The following is a 23,619-nucleotide window of genomic DNA, read 5'->3' as shown; positions in this document are numbered from 1 at the left end:
AGTACTTTCTGTTCATGTTAAAGTATAGAGATTACAAGTACAAGTAACTGTGGAAAGAAGTGTAAATGAATGATATGGTAACCAAATAGACTTCAAATTTCACTAACATTGCAGAAACATTCATGTATCACTCAGTGTGTCTCTTGATAACCCATTGAAAATGTCACTTCTACAAGAATGTTGTCTCTCTGTACACTAGGCATACACCCTCCACTGTGCACCAGGGGACAGATACAAATGTAGTACATTAATTACATAAGAGTTTCTTGGGGAAAAAGGAATCACACAATTTACTTTCTTAAAATATAGCTTTATTTCTCAAAACATTCATATGTCTCAGACTGGCTGTGACATGGCATTACAAGTATCTTGGACACTACAGGGGTAATAATGAAAACAATACTCTATGCTGAATTAGAGTCCCGGTCAATAAAGCACCATTATTTAAAATGAGAATAAAAGAACTATAACACTCATGTATAGCTGGTCATGACACTTTCAGTAAATATTTATACTTCGTTCAAGACAAAGTTAGCTGCCAAAATCTGTCAAGCACTCCACACAACCAATTTTGAATTGTCTTACTACTAGAGTGTAGTGATATATTAATTTCTAATGATCTTTAGAAGAAATTGGTCCAGTATACACTACTATGAGGTTATATATTGGGTTGCATATAGTAGCATTGGCGATGTCATTGTGAAATGCATGTACCTGTATGAATTTGTAATTTAATGTATGATCATAAATAGTATTATTTATTTGAGTATGGATATTTTCATCAAAATTTCCCTGTTTTGAAAGATGTCTCTGTATTCTGTGGTCATACATGATAACATCAATGTCAAACATTGACTGCTATTTTTGTTTCTTTATGCTCGGAATCTTGTTAATCAGAAAGTACTTTTTTATGACGTTGAATGTGAATATCAATGTTCCATATCAGAAGTGATATTTTATGTGAAACGTCATCAAGAATGATTAATCTGGGCATAGGTATTTGATAAATTGTATTACAAAGGTAAAACAGTCCACAATTTATGCTGGGTATGGAGTGTGTGTTTGAGACTGTCACACTGCAGTATGTACAACTAAATCAGAACTTCATGCTTCTGAATACTACACTGCATTAAAAGCTTTGCTGAAGATCAATTGTTTCCATGGTAACCCTATAAGCCATTAGATTTTATTTAGTCTATATAATCCTACCCTAAATTAGGGTATAAGGGTTAATAAAATCGGAATATACCAAATACCATATGTTGTACATGTATATGCCACCAGGGGTGGAATACATTGATGATGGAGGATGCATAGGGAGATCACATATTTGTTAGTTTCCTTGACATTTGTTTGAGAGGCAGTGATTAGGGTCCAAATGGCTTTGAAGTACTGAACAGTGGTCTATGGCTTGGTATACACAACTTGACCTCTTTTCACGACATGTTGGATCAGATGATCATGGCCACCTATCTGATAGATCAAATGTTCCCACCTGAAGATGAAGAAGATGATAAAATTGTTTGGTAAGGTGATGTATGACAAATGAGTAAACTCATCATGTCACCACAGCTAGACTGGATGACATGAAGAAGAGAAGATGATGTCTAAATGTCACAAATGATGATAGAGGATCTGTTTCATCTTTGTGCTTGCTTGCCCTAACTCAAACTCAGAAACAATGATGACAATGAATTCTACAATTGAAGTTAATTACAAATGTAATTCTTATCAATGAATTTTGACAAAACCCTCCTCACTGCAACATTCAAACCTCTGTAAGATCAAACTCTCCGTTTTATTTTAACAGTTAACTGATCCAGTCATGAACAATTTTGAAATCAACTAAAACTTGAAAACAGGACCATGAAGTTGGTTTGATGGTGTATGGGTCTTGAGAAAGTAAATGCATCAAGTGAATTCTTTGTGATAGGGATGGAGTCTGAGTTGTGAGAGAGAGAGAGAGAGAGAAAGAGAGAGAGAGAGAGAGAGAGAGAGAGAGAGAGAGAGAGACAGACTCATTGTCTAGACTGTAACTGATAACTCACCGTGGGGCATTGATGATGACCAGATCACCTACTTTACCGACCTCCAGTGAACCATGGCTATCAGATTTACCAACTGAAGCTGCAGCATTTATTGTTGCTGCTATTAAAGCCTCATCCATAGACATGTGAAGGTTAACACAGGCCAAATGCATTGCCAGTGGCTGTAAGGAATATATTGATATGTATATAAACTGAACATCAGTGAAAAGACATTCTTGCAGATGCACAACAGTGGAAACAAACATGAAAACATGTTACAGTCGATTACCCATTTGTTTAGTTTACTCAGATGTATACAGAATTAATAAGTTCCATTTAGATTACAAATACTTGTTTGACTCCTACCATTCAAATCTCAAATGATCAGTAGATAAAAATAGAAGTGCAGTGTACTGTTCAGAGGTGTTCTGACTCAAATACCTTTAATACTTTGTAGGTAATAGTGCACTGCACTGTTCATATTTTCTTATTTCGAACTAGATGCTATGGTTATCTCAAATGATTCCATCACATAATTGCTGTACTTTTTCATTAAAACAGTCACTGTCCTTACCATTGAGAGACAGAAGACACCGGGATTGAAGTCAGTACCAAGGGCTACAGCAACACCATTTTCTATCAGTTTTCTAGCTGGTGGTTTATTTAATCTGAGTACATATGCTGTGGTTGGGAGCAGTACACCAATGCTTCCAGACTTAGACATTGCTGTTATTCCTTCATCACTTATCTCCTCTAGATGACTGATGGCTCTAGCATTTAATTCAGCACCTAACTGGTTAAAATAAAATATAAAATTCCATAAAAAATATGCCCTGTGCATTATTAAAAAGTCCCATACAGACATTCAGTTATAAAATCAAGTGCATGAATTGGCGAAAAATGTGCTCAGAATACATGAAAGATTCACAAACTTTAGAACTGTACAGTTAGTATAACTATTGGGTCTCAATCATAAGAGAAATTACTAACAAGATTGATTTCATAATACATTTGAGTTAGTTTTCAGCGTGGACATACAGTTACTATCTGTTAGTCATTAGATTGTAAAACCTTACCTCAGCTGATTTCATTGGGTTCAGTTCTTCAGCATGGAAATTAATAGCTAGTCCTTCATTCACACCAGCTTGTAAAATTCTCTTTGTCTGATCTAGATCAAACACCCCTTTCTCACAGAAAACATCAATATGATCTACTTCCAGCTCACCATTCTTCATCAATTTCACTACTTGGGGTAACTGAACGTTGATGACATCATCTGTAGCTTCGTCCGCTGTCATTCCCCTGAAACAATCATTCCATATATGGCAGGTTAGGGCATAAAGCAAGCTGTGCTCAGAGTTTAAACGTACTACCTCATCACTGACTGCTTCATGTATGCAAGAAAAAATGTGACTCGATCCCTGAGTTTATCACATGATATCAATGAAGACAATATCCCCACCAAAAGTTTGTACAATATGTATATCCTATATTGATATTCATCAATACACATCCCTGACTTGACTAGAATATCAGACCACCATTTTTTTTGAGCTAGAATATTTGATGATGTACTCATTAAGCTATTGCACCTTACTGCTGGAATCAAGCCTTTTTTAATGAAGGAAGTGAAATGTATGTGTTGTTAGAAAGTTTGTGTGCAATAACATCCCATTGTCCATGGACATAAAAACTGGCCAAAATGCACAGTTTGATTATTTATAAATTTGCAAATAGAAAATTACTAAAATTGTCCAGTGTTCAGGAAGGCCCTTTAACTTACTTACTTTGGAATAGAATGTGCACCACAGAAAGTAGCAGAAATTTCAATTGGTAGTTCTCTCTTGGCCCTTTGGATAACTTTCAACATTTTGATTTCAGTTTCAACATCTAAGCCATAACCACTTTTACTTTCTACCAGAGTAGTACCATAAGTCAGCATTCTGTTAAGTCTTTCCTTGTACAATTCATACAGTCTGTCTTCTGATGCTTTGCGTGTGTGCTCCACTGTAAAGTTGATACCTCCTCCAGCTTTGTGTACTTCCATGTATGAAGCACCAGCTAACTGATCATGAGGATATCAAATCGAACAATTATCAATTTCAAACTCTAGTAATAATGAACACAGACCTATGCTATTGGTGAAAACACACTGAACTGAACTACCAACTTTTTAAATAATTTGAACCATTCAAGCTGTAGGTAAAAGTGCATTAATGAAATATTGCATGTAAGGGTGTACAAGTAATATTACATTTGTCATTTGACTCTTTACTTTTGATCTTTTATGGTGTTTCTTTATTTATCTTGAACTTATTTATTTACTGTTTTACTTTAAACAAAATTCAAAGCATCCATAGTACAGTAGTTTATTCCCATTACATGTATCAATTCAAAGGTGTACAGAAATAAGTATATAAATCAATAAATGGAATATTGACACAATTGATGTCATTACACACACAGTATTGAGGATGGAATGACATGACGTAGCTTACAGTCTATACACTACATTACAGAACACAGTAAGATACAATAGTTTTCTTACTTTTACTACTGGTGGGTATAAATTTTGATTTGACATTTCCTCTTATATTAACTATGTTTAAGTTTACTGTTCAAACAAGGATATGATCCAGTGTAGTAGTTCAAACCACCAAGTAAAATGATATGGAATGTTTTCTGGAATGTAGCTTTGAATGCAGTCTGTAAGGTACATCATAAGGGGCACGCTCACACATTGGGAGAGAGAGGAGGCCGGTGAGGGCAGAGCAACACGATGTATCCTACAGTCTATTTTGCATGCTATCTAATAATCTTCTATGGTATCTTGTATGTATATATAACAATCAGGATAAAGGTAAGCCACATTGTCCAGGTTTAAAAAACTTCTTCATACAAGTCCAACGTTTTGAATTACACAGGATGGTACTGTGCCACTCATTCATCCATCATATTTCTACCCAGCAGAAGGCATCCTATGTGATGTCAAAATGTTGCATTTATATAAAGCCACACTGCTGGTATAGGTACAAATTGTAATGAGTGTGATATAACTAACCTTCATGGCAAACTCCTTGACTCTGTCACCATCCCATACAGCATGTGTATGTCCATCTACCAGACCTATAAAGTATGTTTAATCAACAAATCAACTTTCTTTCTAACGTATGTATCAACAGTTCATTACTATAGATTGTACAAAAACTGCCAACAAAAACAGAACACTGACAGTTTGTCAATCATTCTTGTCTCTTTTACTGGTTATAGACTCAACCTAGTTTGATTGTAAAACAGAAATCTTTGAAAAGTATTTACTCGCAAGAGTTCCATGTATTTAATAGATATTTGAGAGATATTTGATAGATAGATAGAAGATAGATAGATAGACAGACAGACAGATAGATAGATAGATAGATAGATAGATAGATAGATAGGAGTGGGTGGGTGGGTAGAGGAGCCTGGAGGTATGTCGGTAGATAGATAGATGGATAGATAGAGAGAATGTTGACGGATTTGTACATTTATTTAGCTTTTTGACTGGTTTTTGGCATATGGCAATCTTATCAACAATGCCATACCTGGAATGACAGACTTTCCCGTAGCATCAATAACTTTAGTGAATTGAGTCTCCTTGTATTTCTCTTGTATTTTAACATCATGGTCAATAGCTTCAATCAAACCATTACTGAAGAGTTAAAAAAGGACTGCATAATTTATTCAAATGTAACTCATATATATCAAGAAGTTATAAAATGTGATACATCAAGAGAAGGACTGTATAATTCACATTTAAATATAAGTACCAATTCATATATCAAAGTGTAGTTAATAATAAACTGTGATACATCAAATTCAGATATTTTATTGGAAGAAAAAATCTTACTTAAAATTCATGAAGTTGTGGGTTCTGTGTAGACACCTGATATCATTGAGGTTGGAAAGGCAAACAAGTAAACCAACCACAGCTGATTGTAGGCTGTGATGGCTTCAGAACAGTTGTAATAAACGTGAAACTAGCATTTATAAAAGGAACAATTTATTGTAATACGTAGTAAAGTTCTTTAAAACTATTTTGTGGGGCGATTACTATTCATAAAATCAATTAAAACTGATTCACTTTGATTACATGACTGTTCACCAGTATAATATAATTATCACATTCACATATGAGGACACAAGAGTTCGTTGAACTTTGGCTAATCAAAATATAGTAACTTGTAAGTTGTACTCTACCACTACAGTACCAACCAGTCAATAACGATGCTAATCCCATTTTTACCGTCTTCTTCAATCACAGCTACATTTTTCATAGCATCCCCTTTCAACACTTTCTCCCCATTTTTGCAGACAAGAACGGCTTGCTTTGCGTGCTGTACCAGTAGCTTGTGCATGATTGACCCGACTGACTCATGGACTGGCACGGACGGATGAGTGTAGACTGAACGTTTTTTCTTCTCCTACATAAGTACGCCCTCATTTGACGGGTCCCCGGCGATCACAAGGAAGTGTTATATTCACCTTTTACAAAAAGTGCAGCGTTGATTGGAGTCTCAAATACGCAAACTTTGTCAAAGATAACATTTATACTTACATTTAGGATGTGGGATCCAGGAGAATTTGCAGCAAAACCATCGATTTATAATTTAAACCACCATAACAAATATGAGTGTTCCCCCTGGTTTCTCCCTTTTTTTCACTGGTGAAAAGTAATTTACAACAAACACATGGCAAGCGCTGTTGCTAAGTAAAGCCTCGTTTTCGACTTTGTTATTGTGGGATCTCGATTAGTGATATTCTCCCGGAGATATTTACTAAAATCGAAGAAAAAGGTAAATGTACACTGTGTTTTGACTAAGTTTCTGTTTATTAGTGCCATAAAGTATCAAATTGCATCTCTTGTAGCTAATATGTTCACTTTGGACCATGGAATTTAGAGCTTAAAATTTCGAGACGATCGACGAAGGATTATGTTCCCCAAAAACGATCAGCAAAATTATAATGTGTGATCTGGACATGCAGAAATATCGGACAGTGACTCCGTACCGATCCAATAGTGACACTATAATACAGGGACTGTGCTGCGGTAACATGGATACAGTGACATGAGTGATAGAAATACACGTCTTTTTCAATCTTGGTGTGATTTACATCTAACTTATTCAGTTGATTTTATTTTTAGGTGTCACTGTCAACATGTCTGAAAGTGCAAGATCATCTAGTTCACCGGTGTCAACTGTATCTGGGAAACGTTCACGTAAGTTAATATTCTTGACAGTTGTTACCTGTAATTCCAAACAAACTAATTTGTCAATCCATCTCTACTTCTGTATTCAAAATACCGTATGAAATTTATATTTACATGTAAAAACTGTCTATACTGGTTTTTCAGATATGATGATATATTGTATAAATTATTTACTAATTTTCAATATGCAAATATTCCATATGATCATCTAGAAAATATATGTGTATCATGTTTTATATCAGGCTTTTTTTGGTGGAATTTTTAAAGTCAGTCAAAACTTGGTAACCATATTAAAAATATTTGCCCTCAGTCAGTCAGAGCTTCTTATGTAACTTGTATACAGTATACTGGTGGAGATGCGAGGATGGAGACGCACCAACCAAGAATAGAATTAGCATGTGACATAAAGGTCACAGTCTCACTTGTGAGCTCCCATTGTGTTGTATGACATTATTACATTGTATTACATACAATATATGTAATATATTCATGTGCGTTTATGTAACAACTACATGATATTAAAAACAATATAAAAATTGAAATTGTGCAAATCCTGCATTGTGCAAGTGTTAAAATGAAAGGGTTTAGATTAAGTGGAGTCCATGCATGGGATTTACTTAACTGGGAGTAAGTTAATGGTGTACTTTAGTGCTGTTTGTTGCATGCCTAACAATGGCAGTCACACGCTCAGTTTGAACTGAACAAGGATTCATATGATGTAAGGGTGCAAATGTTGTGAATAATACAAACAGTCCTTAAGGAAGTTTGGTGGTTGTAAATAATGTGGGGTTTTCCATTGAATTTGATTATAGTCAAATCAGTTATATTTTTGCATGTATAAATGTAATGGTGGATAAGTGTGGTGAAGTGCATTGTGTAAATTTTATAATATTGGAAGTAATGATTCATGTTGTCTTTTGTCAACTCTTCAGACTTCCATTACAACAAATCAACATACTGGTACTATTTATATATCAAATGCATGCTGTGTCACCATCATTAAATGTCACATTCTGTACATATCAAAGTAATATGCTACTTTTAGCATAAATGTAGTCATATTCCTTTCATCTTGATAATTATCTAATGATAGGTTTTTTCCCATCTCTATCCATTGTGTGATTCATCACATACATTTGACCTTTGACATCATAACTGGTAGATGATGCCGTGTCCAGACAGTCAGGCCGAGTTACATTTCCTCACTCGGCCAAGTCAGACTCCCATCCCGGTACAGCTCTCTCAGGTAACATCTGATGATGCCATATTTTCATCGTGAATTCCTTTTCACAACCATTTTTTCTATCATATCAACTTTATCAGTTTATCAGTCCAAAATATTGTTGTCATATATATCATAGTTTGTATGTTTAATTGAAGAAAGAGAGATGATGTTTCATCTTTCACTTTGTTTAGTACAATTTGAGCAGTCATGAATCAAGACAATAGTCTGCACACAAGTCACATCCCTAAACTAGATTTCTTTAGCCTCAGCTGATGTACTACCACAAACTTCCATCGTACTATAATCATACTGTATGTTACCCTGTTGTTTTTGAAGCAGCTGTGTCAAGTGCAGTATATGAACTTTATCATATGTCTTCTAGCTACTCAATGATTTTGATCCACCAAATCAAATAGTCCTCTATGCACACCCCTAAAGAGATATACTATAATATGAAATCACAACTTTGGTTTTGTAGCAACAGACGATATGCAAGGTGATCAAAATCCATTCACTATGCCACCAGAGAATGACATCTTTTTACTCCGAGATAAGGAGAGGCAAAGAAAGAAAGCAGTAAGTATGGAATAGTGACTACAAATAATTCTAGCCCAGACTTGTCTTTGTCTTTCTATCTCAAGAAGATATCCAAACCAATAGCTTCTTTTGGTAGACCAAGACAAGGTTTTGGGCTAAACGAGTTCTTAACTTTGCTGTATTACATAGAGGTACTTGAAGTGTGTATACCATGTAAGATGCATGTACTGTACTTCACTTAGTACCATACCACTTTGCAATGTTGATGTACTGTGCAAGTGTGTTTACCATACTGGTAGCATACAATGTATTTGTTAGAAATCAAGGAAATGTTCAGAGATCATCATGATCATGATGCCATAACTTTGATTGCTTAGTGTGTTGTTGGTATATGTTAATGAACAGAGCATGACAACTAATATAATGTGACTTAATGTGAGTGGAATGAGGTCCTTCAGTTCCAAGTTACTGACAGTGGTAGCTATGTGAAACCTTGGCTAGTACACTGTTAAACAATCTACTTATTTACACTACAGGAACGTATCAAGCAGAGAGGACTGAAGGTACATGAAAAGACAACCTATGCATCTAGAGTGAATGCTAAAAGAGCATCCATGAGGAAACCTATGGGTGAATCTGATGATGATTTAGACTTAGAAGATGAAAAGGACACAGATAAAGCTGTGGCTGTCAAAGATGATCCTCAGTTCACATTGGCTGTAACCAGAGGTAACCATCTATACTTAAATGTTCATCATTCCCTTTGGATTTTTGATTATTACAAACATTACTGTGAATGTTTGATAATAATGAACCAAAAGAATGTGGCCAGTGTTTAGTAATGTCATGACATTTGACCTCCCAAAAGAAAACAATCCACATGCTGTGCAATTATATATAATTGGTGCATATGGTTTTATTTGTCCTTTTGGCGGATGTTTTGACTCTAGGTATCACCTAACATATCCACATTCCAGTCAACATGGTGTAATCATTACTACTGTTTATATAGTGTTGATGTTCAGCGATATCAGACTTCATAGTGGACTTGTTGACAGCATCCAATGGACAACAGCTGTATTTATAGAACTTGAATTGGCTAATCTGTGAAATCTTATAAGGTTCAGTCTTGGTCGCTGTGTATTATGGTTTATTGAGGTGTAATAGAAAGGTCACTGTATACTTTAATAATCATCTATGCTGCCATTAATGCATCTTATTGCCATATGCATCCTTGAAATATGATCACAGGTATCAGTATTGATAACATTCTGGCAAGAAAGTGACTTCAATTTCTCAAGAAATAGATTGATCAGATTTAGTATTCAGCACTGGTCAGCAACTAAATGGCTATATGTGATATTTCAGAATAATATACAATTATATTTGTTCACACCTTTCATTGTCTAGATCGCCATGTAGAAAAAGAAAACCTGACAGATTACATTGCCAAGAAGAGAGAGATGTTCCTTGTACAGTATTCACTTGGAGTTAAAAGAGATGAAATGAGAAAATTAGAAGAAATTGCTCAAGCTGAAGAGAGAAAGTTAGAATTGGCTGAACAGTACCTTGAAGAAGATGCAGCCATGTTTGATGAATTCTTGAAAGAAAATGATAAAAATTCTGTGGAAGCCATCAAAATGTAAGTTGTGATGATGATGACCATCCATTGATGTAGGAGTACATTGTGATCTGTAAATATCAAAATATAAATAGTCAGTTGCCTAGAAAGGAGTACACTGTAGTCTGTAAAGCCAAGAGGTTCAAAAACATAGTTGGTTTACTGTGATATGTGCATAATGTATTAACATAACAGCTTTATTTTAGTAAATTTTCACACATTATTCTTTGTTGTTGTAAACTTAGATATGGTATCTCTATTACCATACCTTTTTCTTCCTTGTGGTGAAATAGCTTCAAATATGCCACCTTGGTAATATTATGGATGCATCATACATATTGAAATATTGATATTTCATAGAATATGGTTACTTCTGTGATTTAACAAATACTTAGATTCAATGTATTTGAAGGTCCAATTATGATAATAACTATACTGTTTTCTTTATTTTACTTTCTATTGTAATCTAGAGCTGAAGCTGAGACAAGAGCCAAACTAGAAAAAGTTGGTGAGATCAAGAAAATTAATGCACAGATTATGTTAATCAAGAGGTGAGTTTATTTACATCTGATTGCTATCGACTCACTATTATACTTAGGTCATGGGTTGATATCAGTGACACAGATCGCAGTTCCCCCGTTTTATGCACATCTATCCACAAGTTTATCCACTTCCTTTTGCAGTCTTACAAATTGTCATCAATTATTTGTCTTTTGATTGGCAGATAACTGGTATATAGCACTCACTGCAATTTCTAGCTTGAATAATTTGTTTAGTTAGAATCATTTTTAAACCTAAAAAAACAATATGATGTATGTATATTCTTTCAGTGAAATCTCTAAGAATGAAGACTTACTCAAGGAATATCAACTGTACAAGAAATTCTTGGACCACCTAACACCACCTGAATGGCAGTCAGACAAAGTTATTGCAAAGGCCAAGAAAAGAGCAGAGAAGAGGAGAGATAAGGAAGACAGGACACTACTGTCTGGCAAGAAGAAAGGCGGTACCTCACCAACACCATCAGTGGACGGTAGAGCATCTAAGTCAAGTAGACAAAGTAAAAGTGCTACTAAAGTGGGATCTGCTAAAAGGTATGGGTTATGGATTTTAGATATTGTGAAAGTATGCTGATTTTGTTGACTTGCATGAAATATGGGTAAATGAAAATAAATCCATGTTGCAATTATTGGACAAAGGAGATAGCAGAATTTTGTCTTAAATATATAGCTATTACAGATTAGGAATGGATTACAATTTGGGTTAGAAAACAGTTGTCTCAAAGAGCCAGTTGAATTCTAAAGAATAGTGTGATCCTACTAAAGCCTTATGGCATGGCTCCACTTATAAGATAACACACATACAAGAACATGAGATTCAAACATTGGGCTTTGAAAAGGCAGACTTCATATGGATTGTTAATCATGTATATGTATATGCTTTACAGGACTTCAATCAGTACAGTATGCATGTATTCCAGGTGTATCACCTTGATCAGAATAACATATTCTGTACATTATGTTTTCCACTGTACTTCAGATCTCTGGCAGTGACACCAAGTGGCCAAGATGTTGATAGTGGTTTGGACTCAGACTCTGACAGTGATGAGGTAGGTTGGCTGTCATAAAACTAGCTGTCAGTCTTCTTCCTTGAAAGTACGGAATCATATGTGTATACATTGCCTTATTTTTTAAATACTATTATACTGTTAATAACGAAGTAATTATAATCTATCCTACTTGTTTTGAATGGCAACTGTTTCACATCCTATCCTGGATGCTTCTTCAGGCCGACATACTGTACTGAGTAATAAGAGTTCAGAAATTTGTGTTATTTTGAACATGATGTTGCTGACTAGACTGTACTGCAGTGTTGTGCTATATGTAAAGTGAGAATAATGTAACTATCGGGGTAATGCTGTAATCTTTCTTTGTGTTGAGTTGAAATTTTGAATGATGGGAAGCAGACTCTGGTTATTACTAGTAATTGAAATGTACTCTTGTATATACACACTAGAATAAATTATCTTTATACCTGCATAAACTACCAAAAATAGATTTTTTTTTTTAATGTTTTTTTTTTTTCTTTACCACACAGTCACTGGACCTGTTTTTCACAGATCCACACCAACTCTTGGATATTTTCCAAGAACTAGAAGAACAAAATTTATCACTCATCCAGAACAGTCAAGAGACTGAAGAAGCCCTTGAAGAAATGAGGCAAACTTTTGTCACTACCAAAGATAAAATGGAAAGAGAGACAGATATCCTAAAACAACAAATTGATATGTTGAATGGGGCCATCACAAGGGAAGAAGAAAAAGCTGCAGATTTGGAACACAAGTCAAAGTGAGTTTTCTTTTGATAAAAATAGATTACAGGTTGGAAATAAATAAAGAGTGACTTTATATTTGATGTGATTATATGCTGGAAATATTTATTGATATTATTTCTGTATAATTTGTAACTGGGTCAACAAATTTTTATTTGGTTTATGTGAATCATTACTATATTGTGCATTCAAAGGTTCAGTCAGTACTAGTTTTGTTTTGCTAGTGTTGTTCAGTTAATGCTTGAAATGAATCTTGAGTTGAGTTTACAAAAATAGTGGCATTGTCATGGTTGAGTGTAACACTAACTCTCCCTAAACATGTATTGCAATTTGCTGCAATAGTCACACACACACACACACACACACACACACACACACAGAACACACGTGCACGCACACACATACACACACAGACAGATAGACACACAGATACACAGACACACATAAACACATTCGTATACATGTGCCAAATTTTTTTATCTTAGCAAAAATATTGTTCATGTAAAATGTTTTTGAGTTTAAAATTACTATTATATAAAGACTCCTTACTTTTTTTCTTCTAGGATGTTCTCATTTGGTGAATTTAAAGCAGAGGATCAGGTAACAAGTCGTGTGAAAACAATTTTCAAGTTGTTTAGTGGGAATGTTTAGATTTACAAGGAAACTAATTCTCATGTTATGTCTTTAGATCTCAGAGATTTAGATATTTGTGTTGATGAGATCCCATTTAAGAGTGAACATTTTCACCATCCAGAAATATCAATCTCCCCAGTTACAATTATCTAACCATTGTTAGTTCAAAATGTGTCAGTAGTTATGACAAGTTCGGGTTATCACATTTCAGACACAATTTCATGTGAAAAAACCATATGATATTAATGACAACAAGATTGAATTTATGACATGTGGTGTTATGTTAGAAAATTTAAACCAAATCAATGAGGCTGTAGATCAAGATTGTATGATTGACCATGTTTTTTGTTTTTTTGTTTTTTTTCTCTTTACTCTGTGATAACAGGAAGCAATGTTAGCTCAACTGAACAAGAAGGTGGAGGAGGTGTATCGTAATTGTATCGGTGACAACGAGGCAAACATCAGGTTAGTGGGCTATTTACTATCATGTTGCCATGGAAATGCTAACAATGTTGTACTGAAAGCTAACAACCACATGTGGCGGTATAACGTATGCTCTGCATAACGTACCATCCATTTGTATTATTTACTGTATTCTATGTATTGTCTTTTGTCCAATAGTGTTTGATTTTGTGTGTCTACTCATACACTAATCAACTTACAAAAAAAAATATATGCTGACAAATTTTCGATGAACTTATAATCCAAAACTGAGTACTATGCAGGTTGGTACTGTGGTCCGAGTATAAAGACTACTGCCACATGTGATACGGTGTTTCTACTAGGCAACGTGAATGCCAAATAACTCACTGACAACTGATACTGTCATTAATATTACATTCTATACATTGCTATGCATGATCCTCCATGTATTCTTGTCATGTTGCATGTGGTGGCAAGACAGTTGCCTTTCCATCATTTGTACCGGTGTTATATATATATGTGGTGTTGTACAGTGGTGAAAGTGGAGCGGTGGTAACATAATCATTCGTTATTTTTTGTTACTCTTTCTATGTTTTTTTCATGTTTTCATTTTACTAACTAATGTGTAAAGATTGTGTAATCCCATTATTAATTTTTGAAGCTTTCGATGTTTTTTTTTTTAACTTACTGATACAAGAATTAGATTGACACTATTTTGTTATCATTAGATTTTAGTGTTACCCTTGTTGGTTTTAGATTTACTTTTTAATGAAAACATCAAGAGGAGATACTGCAAATGGTCGTATTGATATGGTTTTCTGTTTTGGCTTCAACCCACCTCACCTGTAAAAATGTCATTCTGGCAAATTTTATCTTCAAACTTACTTACCTATCAGGGTTTTACAGAGAAAAAAAATTGTTTATTCTATTTTAATGGCACAATAAAGGATCCTAAGACTCACTTGTGGGAGTGCTAGTTGTAGGATCAAGTTTTCACGACAGTGACCATTTACAGTATGCAAGATTTAGTTATGTAGGCATAGCAAGAGTGTAGAACAGTGAACTGATTTACGATAAATACAGTTATATTCAACCTAAGGAGACGGTATTAGGGATAGGAGTTGGGTTAGACACCCTAACACTACATATTAAAATGTGCTACCTTTTGTTTACTAGTAGTATGGCTACTGTGATACAGTGTAATACACTGCTCTACATTCCAATGCCTTAGATTGTTATAATGGTGATTGCATTAGCATTTATTTTTGTTTCATCACTTCATGCCATGGTCTCATATTTATCAACTTGTTAATCAGTACTCTACAGATGTTAACTAATATAGAAAACAGACTAGAAGAATTGTTTGAGATGATTGAAATGATGCCTCCAGAGAGAGTAGAGGCTGCTGAAAAGGTACTGTATAATGTCTTGGTGTACATCATGTCAAAAGTCAAGTATATGATTATTGATAGAACGCCATGATGTATGAGTGCAACTGTGGTGTACTTGGGGTATTTGCTTGAATACTTGTAGTGTTCTCTATGTCCATGCATTCACAAGCATAGCAAGTGAATGTGCAGCAGCAAATACTGGAAGCATGAGTGCAAGTATGCCTGATCACCCACATTAGCACTTGCACATCATGAAGTTCTGTTATTATAACATATGTTTGCCCAAAACAGCAAAATCCTGTAAAAAATTACATTGTCGATCACATGATTTCATAAACAAGGAATGATCTCGTAATCATACTTATATGTATACAATGGTGTTTTCAGATTTGCATTGCAGTGCAAATACCACTAGTATGCGCATGCACAGCACAAGTAATCACTGGTCATATCTAATAGTGAATGGTATTCAGTGTGTGGTTTTGGACCATTGATGGTTTCAAACCACACATTGCGCTTTGGACCATAGATGGTTCCAAACCACTCATTGAGTATTGGACAGTGAATGTTCCAAACCACACATTGAGTATTGTAGCATTGATGGTTTCGCACCACAGATTGTGCATCATTGACCATAGATGTTGCAAACCACATATTGAGTAGCATTGATGGTTTCATACCACACATTGAGTATTCGACCATGGATGGTTCTAAACCACACATTGAGTATTGGACCATGTCACACCACACATTGAGTATAGGACCATGGGCGGTTCCAAACCACACATTGAGTATTGGACCATGGATGGTTCCAAACCATACATTGAGTATTGGACCATGGATGGTTACCACACATTGAGTATTGTAGCATTTATGGTTCCAAACCACACATTGAGTATTGGACCATGGGCAGCTCCAAACCACACACTGAGAGTATTGTAGCATCAATGGTTTCACATCACACATTCCATACCACACACCAAATATTGGACCATGGATGGTTCTAAACTACACATTCAGAATTGCACCATGGATGGTTCCAAACTACACATTCAGAATTGCACCATGGATGGTTCCAAACTACACATTCAGAATTGTGCACCATGGATGGTTCCAAACTACACATTCAGAATTGTGCACCATGGATGGTTCCAAACTACACATTCAGAATTGTGCACCATGGGTGGTTCTAAACTACACATTCAGAATTGTGCACCATGGATGGTTCCAAACTACACATTCAGAATTGTGCACCATGGATGGTTCTAAACTACACATTCAGAATTGTGCACCATGGATGGTTCCAAACTACACATTCAGAATTGTGCACCATGGATGGTTCCAAACTACACATTCAGAATTGTGCACCATGGATGGTTCCAAAACACACGCTGAGTATTAAATTATGTTAGATGGATAGACAGCAAGCTCTTTACAACCTGTAACACCAAAGTAAAGCATTTTCTGTATGTACCGCAGTCATTTCTAGCATCCATATCCATGATCAAGTATACTGTTTCATTTGCTAATTGACCACATTAGAAAGGTCACATGCTAGGCTTGTAAATAAACCAATTGAAAGAGTATACTTTTACACTTTATATGAAAGCTATAAATGAAGTGTAGCACATATAGAAAGTGCTTTACTTCAGTGTTACTCATTGTAAAATCATTTTTAGCCTCTTATTTGTTTTCTCAAAATGCTTTCAAAGTTTGATAGCCAGTAAACAAATTATATTTTATGTACATAAATTATGTAGGCAAAAGAAAAGGAGAGAAGACTGAGACTAAGAGAGGAAAAACTTGAACAGCAGAGAATACATCAAGAAGAAAGAGTTAGGAGAGCATTGGAAAGAGCTCAAGCTGATCCCAAGAAAAAGGTAAGAAACTGAAAACTTCATTTTACTGATGCATACTCTCAGTACCAGTATTAATGCATGATGGTTAAAATGCAATACTTTGAAAAAATAACACAATGTAGTGTTATTAATACCGGAACAAGTGTGATTTGTGATAGTCACATTTTCTTTGTTTCTGATCATTTTTATTTCAAAGGATTATTGTGAAGTTTATTAGTTTAGAATAACATGGTTAGAATAACATAGGAGGAGAGTGATTGGGCTAATGTTGTAATATTTTATTATTTATTTATTTATTTATCATTACTATAGACTGGCAAGAAGTTGGTATACAGGTCAGAGCCACCACAGACCAAACGGAAAGTGGACAAAACGGCACAAAAAGCCAACAAGGAGGAAGAAGAGCTGGCCTATTTCTTTACATAGAAAATTATTACAAACAGTATTATATTACCAACAATAGATGGTGTAAATAAACCAGTCAGACAGATGTCAACTTCCAATTGACAACAACATTTGTACATTACACTGTAAAAAAATATGATTTTAGACTTTTGAGTTTACTCTTGAAATCTGCAGAACATTGATTCTAGAAATGTACAAGTTGATGATATACGGATGATTTCAAGTGTGTCATGAAGTAGAGATTAAATGTAAATATCAAATATTTGTATGTTGAACTCAATAATTTGGTATTAATATAAAATTACCCCAGTACAAATGGGAAATTATCTACAGAGGATTATAATAATAAAGTTGAAATCTTCAATTGTATGTCTTTAAAGTGTGTGTTTTATTTGTTTTTTCCTTCGGGAGGTTCTGTCGATTGTGTGTTCTCACTCAAGCAGTCACAATGTAACATAAGCTGTTAAAATATATTATTTGTTACAGCCAAAAACATAGTTTCCTTGTACTGGAATCATATCTTGTAGTAGTTCTGAATTCAGAGTGTAAATAATAAACTGATCTGAGTTGGAACTACTACAAGAGATTATTTATTGTCTTTTGTGCATATTCCTATTTTGTCAAATAAAAATCTTGCCATTTGCCCAAAACCAACCAAAATAACACGAAGCTTAGCTAAGCAGGATGGAATATCAACACAGCTGTTACTGATTCCTAGTGAAGTCTATTAGGATTGTCAAAAATAGAACTGCTAACATCTTGGAAAGAATGTCCAAACATGCACTTCACTATACTGCTACAATATTGGAGTTACAACTATGAATAATACATACTGTGTGTACCTGGTACTGATTAATTTAATTTATGAAACCACCATTTGATTGGCCGAATGTTTAGCTCATTTCACAGCAAGCCTCAGTTGTGCACCTGTTGCATATTTTATGTTAATTTATGATGTCATCACTTGATTGGAATGTTTAGGTCATCCCAAAGCAGCAGGCCCCCCCCCCCCCCCCAATGTGTCCATTGCTGGCAGGAGAAAGCACCTGATGCATAAGTTATGGTGCCCTCATAAAGTTGGCTCATTGGTATCTTCCACACCTGTACACGTCATACCCTAACAGTTGTGATTAAAACCAGCCAATGTCTGGTAGTGTTTTGTGCACTTAGTGCATCATCTATAATGTTATCATTTGGTTGGCTGAGTAATTAGCTCATTCACCTTCTCCCAAAATTGGCTGGTAGGATTCTGCCATTTGATTGGCTGAGCAACTTAGCTTGAATATGTAAGTGGCTGTCAAATGTTACTGATACATATATATAGTGTAAACCCATTCTGTTACAACTCATCAACTCCACACATCAAGTAGGAAACAAAGAGCAAAGGGAAACCACATTACTGTTAGGCATCTGCAGACGATAAGCCCCAAACCATCGGAATTGAGGTAGGTATACATCGAAACCCTCTTCAAAAAATTAAATGTGTGTATCTAATAAAAAAAATTGTGGATACTCATTTTTCAAAGTATTACTTGTGTCGAACAACACCAAAATGACAAAAATTAGTCTAAGAAGTGAGATTCCCAGGTTTTGATTTTTGTATTGATCAAGTGTTACATTCGATCTCATTCCTACTAGCTAAATGTTTACTTTTACATCTGGGAGAATCCATATAATAATTATTTGAACCATATTATTTTATTCTTGCTAAAAGTTGTCAAGTAAATGTTGTGTTTACATTTGTAATCCAGTTGTCCATAAACTTTGATAAAAGAAATTGGAAAATACCAACAGAAAATTTGCTCTGTACATATTGATATATCTTTCTTTCTCAAACTTGAGATATGGCTAACTCCTGTCATACGTCGCGTTATGTGAGTTTGGTTCACTGCACAGTCGCCCATGTTGCATGTTGAATTATGAAGTTGTACCCTGCGAAGTCTCTTCATCGTGTTCATTGATTCAGATTCGAGTTTGGGTGGTACGCCCTCTGTATTCGACTACCATACCACTGCTTGACAAGGGTGAAAGAAAACCACATTTCTCGAGATTAATTTCCCCAGGAAGTTAATTATGTACACCTTTTGATATTCTGATTGAAAAGTCACCAAAAAATGAAAAAAAAAGATGACTAATTATTTTACATCCGTAGTGCAATCAATGTCTCTCGGCCTGACTCTTTTTACTTACACAGCGCTTGTCTTCAAATCTTCCGCACAAATCCCCGGCGGAAGAATATTCCATTTGAAAGAGGGGCGGATTGGGAGGGAACATGTTAAAGTGCACCTTGTAATTAAAGAGTTGTTGATATTTTAGAAATTTAGATTGTTTATCGGTAACCTTTTTGTCCTTTCTATTCACTACCTAAATTAAAATATCCAATTTACATTTTGTGAAAATTGATCAATTTACACCAAATACAACCAATCATTGATTACCCCATGAAGGTAATTAGATTGGAGCTTCCCGCAAGTCTTTTTGACCTCGTCTCTTCTTCTCCCCGGGAACTACTGGTGGATTTAGCCGCGGAGATCTCTCGGTTGCCGAACGGTTGGACTTGGCCAGGAACTGTAGAACCGGACTTTATGAGACGTTTTGCAGTACTGTGTCCCGTAAGGAATTGGTCAACCAAGTTGTAAAGGTATGTAGTGGATCACTTTTCGCTAACTTTGTAAAGTTAAAGTGTAAATCAAACCGGATCTTTCTATGGCACTCAATGTCCAGCGACGAGACCATAAACACAGCTGGGCGAAACACAGGGCACATTCTTCGTCCTGCACTGAAACTTTCCAACAGGGTGATCAATGCTTATTTGGATACGACCCATCTCGTTAGTATACTTTTCAACACCCCACGCTCAGTAACAAGTTTCGCTAACAATTTCTGCCCCCGTGTTGTCCCAGGACATGTAGTACGTGCGACCTCCACAAAATCTCGCCAACCTTGCAGACGGTCTGGTTCGACCAGCCAAACTTCGAACCACCCACGCAAACCGCACAGTATACTAACAAACTAGTGCTAAATTGTCGCACCGTCTGACTTGAAATTTTCATATTTTACAGACACGGAAGGAGACCAACCCAGGAGTAAATAGTTCGGTTTTGGTGTGGCTCTGCCGGGGAAGTATTCATGATCCTCCATTGACATTTTCTTCGGCCAAACAGCAGAACACCACCGTCAATATTTGGAGACCACCCATGTTTCGATAGCGTTTCTCCAAATAACCTGGATTTTCGCAGCTTTTAGACAACCTTTAGGACTTATAGCGTGATTAAACGATGCTGCAAAAGATGTGGTGCTACTTTTTGTATCTTGTCGCAGTTTACGGTAAGAGAAAACAACTTTTATTATCGGCAGTGCTGCTGAAAATGGCGCTTCAGTATATTGAATAATTGTTGTGTAAAGGAACTGGTTTGCCAGCTCAACCCTTTGTAAATTGTACATCATGGAATTTGAGCCAATGGTTCTAAACTGTTCTTTACACACGCAGTTACATTTGACGAGTGACAACAGTCAGAAATGCAAAGTTATTTATAGCAGCCCCAGGTTCATGAAATGTAAACTTCAAAGCTTGGGCGCAGTCAAAGTTTTAGATCATTATTTTTGGCCACTGAGTATGGACATTGTTATTACAATGGAAACCCAATGGCATTTGCAGACCCATTGCCCAGAAAAAGGGACCAAGCAAGTATGTCAAAGTGTTAAATCAAGTGAAACTGTACTTTTTTTGTGACAATATCTGCTAATCACTGGTGTCATGGTAGGGAAATTGGGTTTTCAGTATGCTAAGTCTAGCCAGGTTGACAAGGACTGAAAAGGGAGGTGTCCTTTGAGAGTTGACAGATGTATGCTGTTTGCAGGACACAAAAGTAAACATTCATGAGTAGTTTCTCTGACCTCACCCTATCTACCATTAATTCTGAAGTTGACTTATGTACTTCAGAATTCTTTGTACAGGACTGTTGTAATGACTAGAGGAAACTGGGTTAAAATTTACAAACTGCATAATGAGGCAGTTACTGGCCAAACTTTGAGGGAAGCAAGCTGATCTTCCCATTGCATTGTACCATCATAGACATTCTCTTTCCAGTATCTGTGGTACCATCTACCTTTTATCTGGTTTTCAATGCAAAGCCTCAATCATTCATTAGACAGTAGCTTGCAACCGTGTGCTTTACCTGCAACACCAGGAACATGGAACAATAGTATGCAGGTTACAGGTTTGAAATAGGGCGAGTAGGATCATGGATGTATTAGTGAACAGTATTGCAGTACAATGTAATAAATTCATGGTGGGACAGAGGAAGAGTATATGTTACAATCATCCCCTTTAACAAAAACAATAGACAACTTTCGGATTTGTTGACGGCAGTCAATCCAATATTCCTTCATCCAGTATCAGGTCATCTTAAGTGTGGAATAATGTTTAATCACAGATATTTGAGTTTTTCTGTAAGCAACTGAAGAAAAGCTTATACAATGATGGCTTGTGTAAATGCAATTTTCTACTACCAAGATACAGTACTGGTGTAATAAAAGGAGAAAATAATGTTCTCACTTATGATTACAAAATTGAGGAATTATCAGTCTAAAAGGGTCATATTATACACATGAATGACTCATTGTTAACACCTACTTAGATATGTCAGAAGATTATACAATCAGTTACTATAGGTACACCAAAGATCTAAAAGATTGTTCAACTAATTGAAGAAGTTAGCTATTTATAAGACTGTAGTCTTAATGGTTTGCCTACAAAGAGTTTTGACATCACTTCAAGGCTTTTCAAAAAAAATTGTGAGCCTAAAACACATGCTGACCTGTTTTACATTATGTACATCAAAATACACAAATGCCATATAGTTAACATGGATTCCAGGCAAAACATTTGTGATTGGTGAAGAAAGAAGCCATACAAATGCCAGTGTTGAGGTCATACCGATTTAAGATATATTGAAATTTACTTGTAAAGGCATGTGGTGAAATACTTTGTATTATAAAATCAATTTATCAGCTGTCACAGCACAGACCTTTGATTTTCTTAGCAGAACTACTGACAAAATAAACATAAATATAGATTATTGGTCTGTGGACTGGGAATTGAAATTTGGAAATCCAGCAGAAAGTTCAACAAATCTAAGTTCCAGTCTATAACTTGTGCTTTGTTGTCAATAATAAAGATACATACCAACTGGAACAAGTGACATTCATAACAAATTCTTATATGTTACGCATGCACAATGTATTCGAAAAGTTCATTTGTTCACTCTGTTTTTCTCAATATAACTAATGAGAAATGACAGCGAGATTACGAGATCAGGGTGGTAAAGTTAACACATGCTACATAGATATAGGATTTGAATGCTATGCAGTGTTTAAACCTTAGAGAAAGAAACATGTAGTTTTATCCCAGTGAGACGTGTTATATAGCCCTACTTGACTGGTCTACAGAAATTCAATGGGGAAGTGGAGGAAACCACTAAACCTTCTTTGTTTCCTCTGTGCAGTTCACTACATTTTTGTATAACCAGTAATACACAACTTTCCATAGTGGCTGATTAGTTTCCTTTCTAGCCCGCCAATCTGCCCGCATTGTATTTCCAAAACTTTGAAATTGAGAATTAGGATAAATTATAAATAGATGCAAAGAAGAAAGTCAGTCATTGAGCCACGGTTCTAGTATTTGCTCAATGTCTTTGTCAAGTTGTATATAGTTCACTATGGAGCTTGTATACCATGTACCAGCAAGTTGTCTGGAAGAACCTGTGGTAGGCCTCCTTCAAAAAAGAAAGCTGTACAAAGTTAGTGTGTCAAGTAGTTTTGTCTGTGCTGCGCCTCACCCTACTCACTTACACCAAGATTTCATGGAATTTGCACTTTGTGCTCCTTTTAGAAGCTGATAAAAATTATTAGTATTGA

At 35.5% G+C, this 23,619-nt stretch overlaps 3 protein-coding genes across 4 annotated transcripts in view; 2 read left to right on the top strand and 1 right to left on the bottom strand.

Annotated features, from left to right (window-relative positions):
* Positions 1-350: 350 nt before the first annotated feature.
* On the bottom strand, positions 351-6,440 carry LOC144436624 (putative imidazolonepropionase). Its single transcript, XM_078125453.1, has 8 exons — positions 6,279-6,440; positions 5,609-5,715; positions 5,089-5,153; positions 3,815-4,092; positions 3,104-3,329; positions 2,602-2,820; positions 2,049-2,209; positions 351-1,495 (listed from the first exon to the last, which is right to left on the bottom strand). Exons 1-8 carry the CDS (start codon positions 6,419-6,421, stop codon positions 1,405-1,407), a joined length of 1,290 nt encoding a protein of 429 aa, XP_077981579.1. The 5' UTR covers positions 6,422-6,440; the 3' UTR covers positions 351-1,404.
* A 318-nt stretch (positions 6,441-6,758) lies between these two features.
* LOC144436607 (cilia- and flagella-associated protein 100-like) lies at positions 6,759-18,032 on the top strand. 2 transcript variants are annotated; one of them, XM_078125434.1, is made up of 15 exons: positions 6,759-6,859; positions 7,210-7,284; positions 8,438-8,521; positions 8,979-9,076; positions 9,574-9,766; positions 10,448-10,679; positions 11,129-11,209; positions 11,489-11,752; positions 12,198-12,267; positions 12,756-13,006; positions 13,553-13,589; positions 14,008-14,087; positions 15,362-15,458; positions 17,197-17,316; positions 17,608-18,032. In XM_078125434.1, the coding sequence occupies exons 2-15, from the start codon at positions 7,224-7,226 to the stop codon at positions 17,719-17,721; spliced, it is 1,782 nt and encodes a 593-aa protein (XP_077981560.1). In that variant the 5' UTR covers positions 6,759-6,859; positions 7,210-7,223; the 3' UTR covers positions 17,722-18,032. The 2 variants fall into 2 exon arrangements, with proteins under 2 accessions (XP_077981560.1, XP_077981568.1); XM_078125442.1 differs by having other exon boundaries at positions 6,760-6,861; positions 7,218-7,284.
* Positions 18,033-20,200: 2,168 nt separating this feature from the next.
* LOC144451136 (laminin subunit beta-1-like) overlaps positions 20,201-23,619 on the top strand; it is a 49,362-nt gene continuing 45,943 nt past the window's right edge. Inside the window, exons 1-2 of the mRNA XM_078141948.1 lie at positions 20,201-20,341; positions 20,763-21,027. Coding sequence (XP_077998074.1) covers positions 20,979-21,027 — 49 coding nt within the window. The 5' untranslated portion in view covers positions 20,201-20,341; positions 20,763-20,978. The remainder of the gene's footprint in view (positions 20,342-20,762; positions 21,028-23,619) is intronic.

This window comes from Glandiceps talaboti, chromosome 1 (assembly GCF_964340395.1).
Source record: "Glandiceps talaboti chromosome 1, keGlaTala1.1, whole genome shotgun sequence".
Taxonomy (NCBI): Eukaryota; Metazoa; Hemichordata; class Enteropneusta; family Spengelidae; genus Glandiceps; species Glandiceps talaboti.
Note: the sequence above shows the minus strand (reverse complement) of the source record. Positions and strands in the feature narration are given on the sequence as shown.